The 15,233-nt window shown below is 36.4% G+C and overlaps 1 protein-coding gene across 1 annotated transcript in view; it reads left to right on the top strand.

Annotated features, from left to right (window-relative positions):
• Positions 1-15,233, top strand: part of CORIN (corin, serine peptidase) — a 201,746-nt gene that overhangs the window by 146,163 nt on the left and 40,350 nt on the right. Inside the window, exons 13-16 of the mRNA XM_039845302.1 lie at positions 1,077-1,184; positions 7,918-8,149; positions 11,571-11,716; positions 12,490-12,597. Coding sequence (XP_039701236.1) covers positions 1,077-1,184; positions 7,918-8,149; positions 11,571-11,716; positions 12,490-12,597 — 594 coding nt within the window. The remainder of the gene's footprint in view (positions 1-1,076; positions 1,185-7,917; positions 8,150-11,570; positions 11,717-12,489; positions 12,598-15,233) is intronic.

Genomic DNA, 15,233 nt, shown 5'->3' with positions numbered 1-15,233 from the left:
GGCACTTTAGGTACTCATTGAATGATCTGTGTTGTCTTAAAATTTTGTTGAGACTAAAACTAAGGAAGTTCAGCTGAAGCTGCATCTGTGTGGTTTAACTTATTGAAAAAAAAAAAAAGAAAAAAAAAAAAGAAAAGAAAAAAAGAAAAAGAAAAAGAAAAAATAGAAACAGTGCCATCTCTTCTGTGCAAGATTATGGTATATTGCACATTAATGGTACTGGAAAGAAGAGTCCAGTATAATAAACATTGTCTTAGAATTATAGGTAAGAATGATGGTGTGTATACACATACTATCATTTATACGTAAAAATGCCTTACAAGATTTTCTAGATTCTAGATGATGGGTCTGAAAGTAATTGAGTGTAATGGAAGAGAACTAGAAATAGAATGGGCAGTAATTTACGACCTTATCCATTTAATCTACAAATGACCAGGAAATCAATGGGAAAGGGAGTTTCCTCTCTACATACCTTAAGGAAAAGCCATTAGGCTGACATTACTGTTGTCATTCATTGTAACAAGAAACCTAATTCTCAGGTCTTCATAGCCAGGCCAATCATACTTTCCAAAGACATACAGAAAATGCGGATAACAGCTGCACCATGATAAAGTGTCTTTATTGTGTTGGTATTGATGACCTACTTCTTATTAGAGAAAACATTTTCTTTTAGAGAGAAGACTAGAGTTGGAAAGTTTTTAAAATAATACCATTTACTATTTAAAATTTCAGGATCTTTATATTGGCCCACCTTCAAATTACTTAAATTTTATTTTGTAATCAAGTATATACACCCATCTAAATATAAAACACTTTGTTTTGTTTTGTTTTAGGATAGGTTGACTCATTTCTTCATTCCTACAGAATCCTTTTGGAATAACTGTGTTGTATTTCGTTGCCAGGAAAATTAATCCATAAAGCACCTATTTAACATGTGTTCAATATTTTCAGAGAAATTGGAAAGAAATTAAAGTTATGTCATTCCTCAGCTACACCACACTTTCTTGATCCTTTAGATCCTAGTGTAAGGAATTTACATGGTGATGAAAATGAATGTGCTTTTCCCTCTTCTGTAGGTCAGACTCCATGTCAAGAAGGTGACCAAAGATGCCTCTACAATTCCTGCCTTGGTTCATGTGATGGTAGCTCTCTTTGTGACACCAACAACAGTCTGAATAACTGTAGTAAGTACAGCAGCTGACAAATGCAATCCTCATGTCAGGGTATGCATTCGGCTTTTTTCTTTTGCATTAACTTTAAAATGATGAAATCTGGAATCTCTCCAAATATATCTGTATCTATTTTCTTTTTCTGTTTTAAAGATTGCATGTGGTAGCAGAAAAGAAACAAAATGGTCTTAATTAACTGAAATCAGAAACAAATGTGTCATTATGAATGGACTATAAATCCACACTGCTTAATATCATTACCATTACTTTCAACGCAACATCAGCTCCTATATATTATTTTCTTGGCTCCATCTGCAGGCAGATGCTATCTTCCTTCCTTGTTAAAGCAGTTTCAAGGGTGGAAACTTTATCCAAGAAGTAAACATGAAGTTCATCTAAATAGCCGCATAGAACTCTGGCTGTTTTTTTAATAAAATTTATTTTCACCTTTTCAGGAGCTTTGCTGATCTATAATGATATTATAGCCATTATGTTAATGTGTTTCCATGGAAACGTAACTACTCTAAACGGTGTGAACGGGGTGCTCCATAAGTGGCTTTCAGGAGGAGGAGTTCTTAGGAAAAGATGGAATGGGAAGGCATAGCAGAGGGCTGTGTAGATTCTCATGGGAAATTGAAAATGAATCAGAAAAGCCCCAAAGACTTTTCTAGTAATGATTTTTTTTTGCTTCTGGGCTCTGCTTTCATATTCCACTCACTGCTTTCACCCTTTATGATGAAACTTGGCCTCACCTTCAGCTTGGAGCTTGACATCTGAAAGCAGGTCCGTCAGCTTTCGGTCGGCAAGACTGGAAGCCAGGGAGTTGAAAGGCTGATGGGTTTGGGTCCTTGGGTTTGCTAAAGTTTTGGGGTCCTGGTTTTACTCAGTGGCCTTTTTGGGTCGATGTAGAGCTCATAGAGACTATCCCCGTAACCACTAGGGAACTGCAAGGGGTGAAAACCGTGTACTGGGAAGGAATTGGAGGGAGGCAGCCAATTAAAAACCCAGACTGACAGGACTTTTTATTTTCATGAGCACTTAATGACTGTTTGACTGAAAGCACAATACCCAGCCTTCCTCCACTTATCATATAAGAAAACAGTTCAGATAGGTATTAGTCTGACCACTAAGACCCACTGCCATTTTACTCACTCCGAACTAATTAAATGTGTATTTAAATAAATGTCTATGTTCTGGGTCCATTGTTTCACTTGCTTATCTCTCAACCCGCTCTGTAACTGCTTTAGAATTGTTTCTTTACCTTGAACTTGAAATGAGTAATTTTGAACAGTGACAGTGTCATCTCAAAGACATGTGTTCATTATTAAAGTTTTGGGGGTTGTCCGACATGAAATTTCACTTACTGTTCAAAAAAGTGAAAAGAGCATTGTTAACCCATGTCAAATTTGGGTGGAGAGTAACGGGATGTATGTTATCCTATTTTTCTATATTTAAAATATTTCAAAATTAAAAGAATTGAATGTTATCTTTCAAAAAAGAAGTGGTAGGAAAGGCACTAGATAACTCTGGTTCATACATTCAACCAACATTTATAGCATGTGTACGATGTATACATGGGTGGGCACCAAGCACTTTAATGGTGAAGAAGGGAGGCGTGGTTCCAATCTCCCTGCAGACAGACAGCTTTTTAATGTAGGAGAACATACTGCCATCTTCCCATTCATATATACTACTTTGATTTTCTCTTTATATTCTTCAAATATACTCAGTTTCCCTAGTGCCTCATTGTCTTACCAGCTTCCTCTTTCACCATAGATGTTCTTGCCAAGTTCTCTTCATATATTTTCAGCACTGACATCCCTTCTTCTGAATGACAGGCACCGCGCTAGTCACTGGTCCCCACTCCTGTGTTATTAAAAGCAGTGAATATGCCTAACTCCCAGTTGAGAGTAAAGATGTTATTCCTTCTTTTTCAAAGAGCTTTAGGATGGCAGGTGTGTGCTTGGTTTTCTGTAAAGATGGGCAGGCAGCATCTCTTAGAAAAATCTTCATGTACTTGAAAATTTGATTAATTATTTGAATATCTTTACCACTAGCGAGACAATTATTACTTAGATTCTGAGGCACAACTTTCTTTGGCTCCCTGCCAGTGGAGAATATGAATTTGGAGAACGTGGATATTCTGTCCGTTAGAGTTAGCATCTCACTGGAGTTGTAGGGATTCTAGTCCTTGAAGTTACTGGTTCTAGTCATCCCATAAAATATTACATAGCTTTCTAATGGTCCCAGGTAACTCCAATGTGTATCCAAGATTGAGAATTATTGCTTTAGTGGCCTGTTCATGACCAGATTGCAAAGATATGTGACATCCCTGGAATTGGATATAAAATAGTCTTCATAGCATTCCATTTTTCGATGGAGAAGGTCCATGACTTATCTCAGATTCTCAGACATGCCTACAATTTAAAAAATGCCTAAAAACCACATCTCTGATGATATTGTGTACTTATAATCTTGAAGTATCACAGTATCACCACATCTACTCATAATCTAGAATTTTTAACATCTTTGCATCCTGGAGGCAAACGACAGACATATCCTCCTCTTTGCTATGGAGGTACTAATCCATCACTTCTGGTTTATAATATGCAATCTATAAAGCTGGAGAACCTGGTGGAAAGAGTAGCTCCGCATCTGTCTGCACCCTTGATCGCCATGGCTGTTTGAAGCCAGGTATGATTGTCAAGCCTCAAGGACTCCCCCAAGTTTCCCCTGGTGTTCCATCAACCTTTAGTTCTATGTGTTTACTCATGCATTTTTTTTTTTTTGCCTCCAAGATCCAGAAAGAAATGAATAGCTTTGCTCTTCAAATAATTTGCAATGGTTTATAAATTTCCTGTCCTTTTCTTTCAATCTCTAGTTAGAAGGAACAAATAGTATAGGGTCTGCTAAAAACACCAGATACCATAATGGGTGATGACTTCAGTCCTTGGGAGCAAGTAATAAATGAGTAGAATGATCTCTTTGTAAGAGCATTCTCAATTAGTAAGTGAAAAATAAAGTATTCAGTTAGAATATTACTATTTGGCAACACAATGAATGAATGGGTCAAAGCATTGAGCCATCTGCAGACATCACAAAAGGAGAGAAATCAGACACAATGTGCCTTCTGATGAGAGAACACCACAGCATCTCTATCTTGCCAATGGATGAGACCTGATCAACCCTCTGGATCTGGATTCAGCTACTGATATTCAGGAAATAGGGAGGATGGAGGAACATGCTCACCTCACCAAAAGTGTGCAAGCAGAAAAATCCAGCATACTCTACAGATCAAATCCTTGGGTTCTTCAACAGTTCAACTGCAAGGAAAAATAAAGGGATGGAAAGGGAACCCAGATATTATAAGAGACTTAAAATACAAAACAAATTTTTAAAAATGAGCAAGATTGAAATATAGTGATCTGGAGGTGCTGCACATTTAGTTGATAAAACTATAAAGAAGAGCAATGAAGTGATAACTTTGAAACTCAGCAATTACTTTTGCGGGGAGAGGAGAAGGCTCATGTAAGACAGGGTATATGCAGAGGCATCCTGAATGCCTGGCAAAGGTCAGTGCTTAACCTGGGTGGAAGTTTACAAGGGTATTCACCTTAAAATAACTCATTAAACTATTAAAAATAATAATGTACATATATTGAATCATGTTAAACACAACTAATATGTTATATGTGAATTATAACTCAATAAAAATGATAGATTTAGAGCTTGAGGCAAGGATAAATCTTAGAATAGTATATTTGCCATTGGACATTGAAAAGTGACATTTTTTATGTAAATGACCATCATTTAATACATGATTTCCATTAGCTTCAGAGTATTGCATCATGACAAGGATGTAACATCATTTAGTTAACAATCCTGTCTTTAGGTTGAGTTTAACAAATCTCGTTTCAGACTTTGGAAGGTGAGATATCATTAAGACTCCACCAGGATCGTTGTTTTTTTAAACAGATATTATAAAATCTCATCTAGGTTCAGCATATTTTGCTAGGCACTGCGTCAAACTCCTACTGAAAACACTACTGTGACATTTGAACATCCTCACATGTTTGTGACATGATTGCCCTCTAGTGGCTATTGTAAACCAGGCTAGTGAGTGAGTCTCAAGATAAAAAGTTTATTGATATAAATCAGAGAACTTGAAGTTGTCAGATATCATGAGAATTTTTCTTGCTTAGCACTCTATGAAGAATGCCTTAGGAATGAATAAAACACAAGATTCGATCAACCATATTACATTCAATGAAGATCTCCCAAATAACATGATAACTTGATTCTTCCATCTCCCTTGGCTCTGAAACACTTAAGAGTTATGTCTTATTCCAAATCGAAAGCAATAAGTTCTCCACACATCAAAGAGAGAAAAATTATCTATGTGTTATGTTTGTTGATCAACTAAATGAAATACACCAATAAAAAGTAAAACTTGGTAGGGTGGTAGAGGAAGAGAGATAAAGAAAGTCATATGCAATAAAAAAAGAAGACTGCATCAGAAATCTATGTGAATAATGTCATTTTTGTATAATTATAAGTATATTTTAAAAATTAGGAGAAATATACAATTAAACTGCATTTATTGACTTGAAAAATGGTCATAATTAAGCAACAAAAAGTTGAGTAATAACAATACAATTCTGCTTTCGCAGAGACAAACACACATCTCTGTCTATGCATGTAAATGCTCATAGGAATAAAGATGAGCAGTGAAAGTCATAAAAGGATTCAAACCCATCCGTTGACTTTAAAAGAAAGCGAGAGAACAGAAGTGGGAAGATGAGGAAGTTTTTCTTTACGCATCTTTGTAATGTTTTTATTGTTTAGAGGCATATGCATTTTTAAAGTAATCTGAAGTTGAAATATGTAAATGTTCCTTTTTCACAAATTAAAATGGTAAACTTAACCAGCCCCACACCTCCTCTCTTTCTCTTCCCTCCATCCTATACTCGCCCTGTACTCACCCTCAAGATTGTACTAACTTTATAGTGTTACGTCTTCCCCAGTAAACTGAGAGTCTTGTTACACTTTGTCCATAAGACATCTGGCCATCAACCCTCCTTACCCACATAATCTCTGTGAATCCCTCAGAGTCTTTAAATGGAGAAGTAGTCCTGGAGCTGTTTTAATATTTCACACCAATTCTTACTGCTAATCTATTTGCATGCATACCATTTCCTAGATAAATAATTAAATTTAATTTGAATAATAACTCTTAATAAGGCCTGGAGTCTTCAGGCAGCCCAGGCCATTCCACGAAGATACTTGCTCATTCACTCTCACGTCTGGGAAAGTGGCAGTGAGGAAACAGGGGGCCTTTCTCTTGCATTCCCCAAAAGTTGCCCAAACCCAGTTTATCCTTGGAAGGCTTTGTAAGTCCCTCTTGCTCCATCTTGCCCCTCTGAGCTCCTAGCATTTGTCCAAAGATACTATCCTAGCCTGTTCATACTAGTACAGCTATCAGAACGTGTGCCTTTCTTCCTGTGAAGATTGTGGAGTATGTCTGTAGTAGAAACTTTATTTTTTTTTATTTTTACATTTTAAGTGCCTAGGATAGTTCTGACACTTCCCCTCCACCCCACCCCCGCGGCCTTCTTTCCTTCCTTCATTCTGGCACTGTCCTAGGTGCTGACTTTGAGATTAAGAAGTATAGTCTCATTTCTCAAAAATCTCCAAATTGTGTGTGTGTGTGTGTGTGTGTGTGTGTGTGTGTGTGTGTGTGTGTGTGTGTGTGTGTGTGTGTTTGCGCGCGCAAGCGCAAGCGCATGCGCGCACACGGGGAGAGGCAAGTAAGTAAAGAACACAGTAAAGAGCAATGAGCGTATGGCAAGAACATGCCTAAAATGCTGTGGCACTCAGCAGAAATTCATACTAAGAGTGGGATGGGGAGAGTGGTTGGCCAGGAAGGTCCTGGAAGAGGTGTTTATACTGAGTCTTATAAGCCAACGAGGATTTAGCTTGGTGGAGAGGATGGGAAAGGATCATCCCAGGCAGCAGGTGCTATGTGCACCTGGCAGCTAGAACCATAACTGCATTTGAGGGCTGATTACAAGTATGTCAAGAAAAGAAAGGGATAAGAGAGAAGCTAACAGTGCCCACAAAAGCATATGATTATTAAACTATCTGATGTCGCCAAGGAAATACTGCTGACGGGATAGTCACAGGCAATCAGCCTGGAAAGTTAAGGTGTGACTGGAGTAGAAAATAACATGGGATGCCAGCCTAACGGGTTAAGATTTTATCTCTTTGGCAATGGATAGCTAACAGATCTCAGCCTCCTCTGGCCTTGAAATCTTATAGTCATATTTAAATCTGTTGATCAACAATAAAATATAGAAAAAATCATTTAATTGCCTACTTAGCCAAATTCATTGTTCTTTTTTAATGGCTGTGAAGATGAGGAATATACTAGTTTAAAAGTAATGAATACATCAGAAGAAGAAAACAAAGTAAAGTAAGTGAAAGGAATCATGAAATAGAGTCACTTTCAGGTTAAGTTGAGCCAAAGGAAAAAATGAGAAAGACTTTCTAAAACATAGGCCACATATACAGAAATGAATCTTGGTTTAGCATCTCCATCAACCAAATTATTTATCTTTCAATAGCAATGCATTGTAGCCTTAGCTATTTTAAAGAGAAGTATAAAATAGACTTCAATTTTGTAAGTTTTTAAGGAATTGTTTTGTATGCAATATTAATATATATGTGTGTATATGTGTTTTCTTGTTAGGTCAATGTGAACCAATTACTTTGGAACTTTGCATGAATTTGCCCTACAACCATACATATTATCCAAATTACCTTGGCCACAGGACTCAAAAGGAAGCCTCCATTAGCTGGGAGTCCTCTCTGTTCCCTGCGCTTGTTCAAACCAACTGTTACAAATACCTCATGTTCTTTGCTTGCACCATCTTGGTACCAAAGTGTGATGTGAATACAAGCCAGCGTATCCCCCCTTGCAGGTAATATGATGGGATCACCTAAGAAGCTAAGAAGCTCTGTATTTAACAAATTACATATTTAAAAGGTAAAAAAGGAGGGATTCTAAGAGAATACTTGAGTGAGAACTCATTCTTGAAGTACTAAACAATGGAGGAATGAACTGTCTTTGGTAATAGGTCATGTACTTTAATCAAATAAAATCATATGTATGTCATTTTGGTTGATTGAGAAGAGTTTTTAAAAAATACGAGTTAGCGGAAGACAAGATAGTTTCTGCCTCTTTCTCTGGAACATTGATGTGATTAAAATGCTGTCTTCTGATAGCTCTCAGAAGTTAGAGACAGTACACAAGGAGTGGCCTGAAGAAGACATAACACCATTGCCACAGATTGGACAGGGAATAGACATTGCTGAGGAAATTATACCCGCTTGAATGAAATAAGAGACAGTGTATCAAAAGTGTGGCTCGGACTTCAGATATGAGTGATATCCTATGAGTTAAGAGCATTACTATGGAGTCCACTGTCTGATTCTAGCTCTGGCTCTTCTCTACCTGCGATGTAGCCCAAGACAAATTTCTCAGTCTCTCCCAGCCTCCGTTCCTTTACTTGTAAAATAAGTATAGTAATGGTTGTTGGGTTAGGTTGTTGTGAGATTAAATGAATACGCATAAATGTAATGTACCTTCGATTGATTTTAAGCCCTGAGTAAATAGTACCTCTGATGATAGGCCAGGAATACAACTGTTAGTGGCAGTTTGGCCCTTCTCCTATGACATGTGTCAGAGAACATGCATGTACGAGATGGCCCTCTCGGAGGTGGGTTGCTGCTTTCTCTCCCTAGTGCTGTTTTCCATCAAGGGGTAAACCTACAGATGTGCTTGTCTACATGTGAGTGGTAATTATGGAAACCATATGCTGGGATCAGAAGTCACTTAGAGGTTTAAGAAAAAGCAATAATATCAATATAGTGGACAGATGGGAAAACAATAAATTATATACCGACTATCAAGTGGATAACAAGGTAGGGGGCACCTAAAGAGTTGGGACAGGAAACAATAAAATTTCAAAATGACTCGGGGAACTGAACAATTTGTACAACTAGAGAGAGTAAAACAATGTTGGCATGTGCAAATGTCATTCTGAAAATTTCTTTTAAATCTCTTTAAAAGTATTGTTAATAAAATATCTATCAATTCTATGTTAAAAAGTTATTTTTAAATTTTATTCTACTTTTGCTGAGGTCAATGATTATGAATAATTGCTGTTAATAGTACTTGACAATTTCTTGTCTTTGACTTTCTTTTCGTATGCATTTTAAAATTTCACTAATGCAGTATCCTCTAGAACAAATTTACATTTACAGATAATTCATAATTTCAGGGCTTAAGTTTCATATTATAATGCCTAAGCTGAGCCTGATCCTGAAATGTTTTTCAGTCAACATTTTCACGAGCTTCTTTTAGATACTTTGGCTCTGTTTCTTAGGTTTACACATACACACACATCTTTCATTGTCAGGGCCAACAAAATGAATTGAACATTTTGATATTTATTTATAAGAAAAATTTTATTATGAAGCAATACATAGTTCTTTTGTAAAGTCTGTTTATTGATCTTAAAATTAGTTTTTAAGTTATGAGTTGGACAACTCTAACATTACTAAGCCCTTACTATGTGCTGAATAAAGTACTTCTGCCCTCTCGTCCTCAAAATTACCTTTTGAGGTGGCCTCTATGGTCAGGGCGCCATCTATAGCTGAGCATCACACAGGTAATGGTAAGAACAGCGCCTCCTGCAGTTGTAGTGCTACATATTGTACTATTTCCATTTTATAGAAAAAGAAAGGAAGTGGTAGAACCAGGCACTATACACTCTTCTATATAAATTAAGTATTATACAATTAATTTAAAATATCAGCAGCAATTGAGTTACATACTTTAAAAAATAAATCTACAACAAAAATATTCAGTCCAACAGAAAGTTATTGAACACTATTGAACTTCTCATTTTTGCAAAACTAATATGAGAAAGCCATGGCTTTGTCTTCTCTCCAAATCTCTAGGCCAAACCAGCATCGAGTTATGTTCTGTCTTGTCATGACTTAAATCTAGACAGAGCCTTCTTTGAAACTTACCCATTTGATTGCTAATCATTCCCTACCTTGTGGAAATTAGCTTATAATTTAAATTTCAAAACTTTTGAGAAATTAGAATGTATTTGAAAGGAAATAAGAAATTTGCCTAAGAACTTTAGTTACATCTACTTTAAAAAACTATTTAATTAATTTCTTGGTATTATATTGAGGCAAAACCATGTCCCCTCCTTCTCCTCCCACACCCCTTAGAAAGTAAAGACATCTTTCATGAGACATGTTGATACTTCAGCAGCTTAAAAATATTCTGGGTACAAATGAGAACACACATGAAAGCACCTAGCACAATGCTTAGTATATCTTTTCTTTAAAAACAAACTATTTTAACGAATTTGAGCTCAACAAAGATGAGTTTGGGAGAAGTACCAAGCTTTTCAACAACATTGAACTAAGTTGTAGAAATGAAGGTAAAGAAAACCTTAGATAAACCAGGTTGGCACATGCAATGGCTCACGTGGCTGGTCACTGGAGAGAGAGACCTCTGAGGCTGAGATTCCATGACTGTAGGTGGTAGACTATCCACATTGATGTTGGGGATTTCCCTGCTTGGAACGAAAATGTTGGAGAATGAGTCTGTCTGAAAAACGAAAGAGAAAAAAATGAGAAAAGCAAACCACAGAAGGGAATCTGTGTTCTGAATGTTGTTTAGGGTACAAACCTGCAACTAGTAGACAAATAGGTCCTAGAGATCTAATGCATAGTATAGTGAATATAGACAACGGTACTGTATTGTAGTCATCAAACTTACTAAGAGTCTGGATCTTAATTATTCCAACCACACACAAAAAATGTTAATTTTGTGTCGTGCTAGAGGTGTGCTAACTACAACTACAACAGCAATCTTATTATAGTATATAAATGTATCAAATCAACATGTTTTATGCCTTAAATTTACATAATGTTATATATTTCAAGAGAAAACAGAACAATCGTCTACTTCTGTTTCTGCAATGAAGTTTCTTTTGTTGAAAGTATGTTGCTGGAATGTGTTCCCTTTGTAGAGATATTACTTGCTTTGGTTTCCCAAATACCTACTATGTTTCTGTACATCTACATATTTTGGTATACATACTCACACACACACTCTCATACACTCACACACATGCATACACATTCACACACACACACACACACACACAGTCTCTTTTCTCACACACACACACACACACACACACACTACACATACACACATACACATACACAGTATTAAAACCCGGCAGATTCCTAACACAGGTCTCAGATGTAGCTATTTCTTCTTCTAATGTTTTGTTTTTCTTGTTCTCTTAGAGCACTGTGTGAGCAGTCCAAAGAACGCTGTGAATCTGTTCTCGGGATTGTGGGCCTACAGTGGCCTGAAGGCACAGATTGCAATCAGTTTCCAGAGGAAAATTCAGACAATCAAACCTGCTTAATGCCTAATGAAGATGTGGAAGGTTAATTTTGAAATTAATTTGAGTGGGGTATCTAACATGGATTAAAAATCAGCTACCTTTTTTGAAGTCTCTCCATAGCCGTTGTTTTTTTTTTTTTTTCTATTTAGTTGCCAATCAGGCTGCACAGGTGAGTGAATCTACGAATTTGATTGCTTTGAAGAATTCGGTACTCACCTGTTGGACATTGTTTTCGTTTTAAAAATAAATTGCAGAGATGAATTTAATATTCCAGGATTCAACCACACTTCATTTTAAGCACATTTAACTCACAGAGCCCGTTATATATAGGTTGCTGCTTTTATACCAGGGGTCCTGAAGGTAACGATCAGGCCTTGGCTCCTTCATGTGCAAAGCGTTCGGAGAACTTGGTAGTACAGGATCTTCAGGTAAAGAGATGGAGCCAGGGACCTGCCTGCCAGGTGGAAAGACTGGGATAGAAAACAATTTTGGTACATTAAGGGCGGCTGGCTAGTTAGAAGCATTGACTCCACAGGACATTTTAGGCTCTGTCAATTGTTAGGTCCTCCATTCTGGAAGATAGTTAATTTCCGGAACAGCTGATCTGAAGAGATGATACCACAGGTGAAGGGGGAAGATGCTGATAAGCAGACAGAAGAAAGCATGTTAAATTTGGCTGGTTCAGCGTCTCAGAGAAACATCTTTACCTTCGGCAATAGCTCCTCAACGGCACCCCAAACTTAAATAGATAAATTAGCTAATGGTTCTGAGTTTTCTGTGTACTGACAGTAATATGACTCATTGCTTTTAAACAGAATGTTCACCTAGTCATTTCAAGTGTGGCTCAGGACGGTGTGTCCTGGCTTCTAGAAGGTGTAATGGCGAACCTGACTGTGATGATGACAGTGATGAAGAAAACTGTGGTATGTATGTGAGATGGCACTTTTCTTGAATGTACACTAATAAGTGTTTAGGGTAAGGGAGTGTGTTAAAAAATGTCAGCTGTTCACTAATGGTTGTAAGTAGTGATTATAATTGAATGCTAATATATTTTCCTCTTAAATTATCAAATGGCAAGACATGAATTGATATTTCTCCTGTTAACTCTATTGATTTTCCCTAAATTACACTTCTGTTTTAACCTTGATGATATATGTACAAACTCTTCATAAAAGAAGAAGCACTTCATTAATGTAAGGAATTATTTTTATTATTAGAGATTATAAAGCTGTTGTCATCTGTTTTAAAGTCAGAAAAATAGTATCTTTGTATATCTTTCCCATGTTGTTAGATAGGCGTCTATATATACACAGACAGAGTTCAGGCTCTAACATACAAATTTAATTGGGATTTATTTTCATGCCCTCTTTGATTTTGTCTCTGTTGGCAAAGGATAAAACTCTTCCTGACATTTCTGCCATTAAGTTCCAAAGTCACCAGTGGAAAGGCCAGAAGTGCCAATAGTAATTTAAGTGGAGCTAATTTCCATTTTGTTTCTCTGCAAGCTTTTGTACTTGTAACCTCAGAATGTGTCAGGGCATAGAAAACAGACAATGCTCTTACTAAACAATATTCTGGAGTAAAGCATTTTCTGCTAAATATATTGACACTTTTTGCCATCGAAAACACATAAAAGCAATACATCTTTTAAAATCATTTTATTCTTTTGGTCTTTTAGGCATGAAATATTTTTTTTCTTCCCAAAATAAATTTTCCATAGTAAGCATTGCCCTTCTGGTCTAGATAAAATGTCACAAGCAATCAACTGAAATCCTATCAGCTGCTATAAATATGGACGAGTGCTTCTTCTAGAAAGCTAGTGCTGTCAGAATAATGGTAAAATGACCAGGGAGGAACATACAGTATTTCGAGAAGCTACTGCTGTTTGCTCATTTGTGGTCTTTATGTAGAGAAATAAATAAAGACTCATTGAATATCCTTTATATAAGTGATTTATTAAGAATCTATTAGATTTATTTGCTGAACAATGACTTTGAAGGGTTATGATATTCTGAGATGCAATTTAAAATGGATTATTTTAGATGATTCAAAGAGGTTACATGGTACTGTGTTGCGGGGTGAGGCTAGACCTAAGTTTGAAGTAAGGGACTAAATATTTAAGAAATGTAAAAGATTAGTTGTTTTTTTTTTTTAAAGAAAGCCTTACCAAGACTAAAAGTTCTGAGTTATAGATATATATATTCTGCAAAAACTAAGGAAATAAAAATTTCAAAACACTATAGGATTTAAATGACCCTAAAATATGAGGTTTCTAGTTAACTAATGAGTTTTCACCCATGCTTTAATCACACAATCAAAGGCACACCAGAATGACACAATAAGTTGTCTAATCCCTAACAGACACTCAAAATATTGATGGCACTACTGAGAGTTCTAGTTAAGGAAAGTTAAAAGCGGGTAGGGAATTAATACATTTGGAGTTATAATAATTGCTACAATAGTATTAAGTTACGAGAAAACTCTCATTACCTTTTCTAAAGCAACTAATAATAAAAAATTTACATACATTTCCCTTTGGAATGCGTGCACACATTTGAATGCACATGTCTGATGCTCTGTGAGGACGTGACTCTCAAAATCATATAAGGGAGTCACATGGAGGAAGGCTTAAAGGAGGACTATTGGGAAATCATCTAGTTTCCACTTTGCCTACTTGGTTCATTTGTCTGTTTCCATGAGCCTGTATGGGCATAGCATCGGTCGTGCAAAAATGTCAGTTCCCGTGAAGCTAGGTTTTGCCTCAAGCTTCTTGTTTTTCTGATTTATTCTGTCCATTGTTGAGTTGAAAGCATTTAAATGCTTGGGTTTTACTGAATAATGTGACAATTAACTATTCACTCTTACACATCTGCAGTTTTCCCAGAACTTTTAACATTATTGGGTTTTCTCCTCAAAGCAAGACTTATTTAATTTAGTTACAAAATAATTGATGTTTTGGAAATCTGCCTTGTATCTCTTTGGCACATCTGCAGCAGGAAAACATAGTTACCAAGGCACACCATTAATAAATACACTTTTAAAATACATGCATTAGAATTTAGCAATGAACAATGTTCTGAAGTCTGCTCTTGTAAATTTCTGTTGTTGACGTTTTCATTGAGTAATTGCTAATGTAAACAACAATTGAAATTGTTGTCAGTATTAGAAATGTTTCAACAAATGTTTGGAAGTATGCAAATCTGAACACAACAATACAGAATTGCTTCATGGGAGGGAAGCCTAAAAGATGGGAATGGTTTGAAGACAGCGTTCTGTCAGAACAGAAGCCCTTCATTGTCTTAAAGGTTGACGGTTGTTAACTGAACATATACCATATAGATGGAGATGTCTGTAAAACTAGCGACTTGATGAAACAAGTTGATTTTCAATCTAATATTTTGGAAGTATTGATATTTAAGCAAAAAAGGCAAAGATCTGGGCAAAGAAATAAACGAGAATGACATAAGAGAAAGGAGGCCTAAGGAAAAGAACAATGGGGTTTTATTTCTGAGCTTTGCTTTCATTGCTATAGAGTTTGTGAGATTGAAGTTAGTTCATG

Source organism: Pteropus medius, unplaced genomic scaffold, assembly GCF_902729225.1.
Source record: "Pteropus medius unplaced genomic scaffold, Ma_sr-lr_union100, whole genome shotgun sequence".
NCBI lineage: Eukaryota > Metazoa > Chordata > Mammalia > Chiroptera > Pteropodidae > Pteropus > Pteropus medius.
This window is presented reverse-complemented; position numbering and strand designations above follow the sequence as displayed.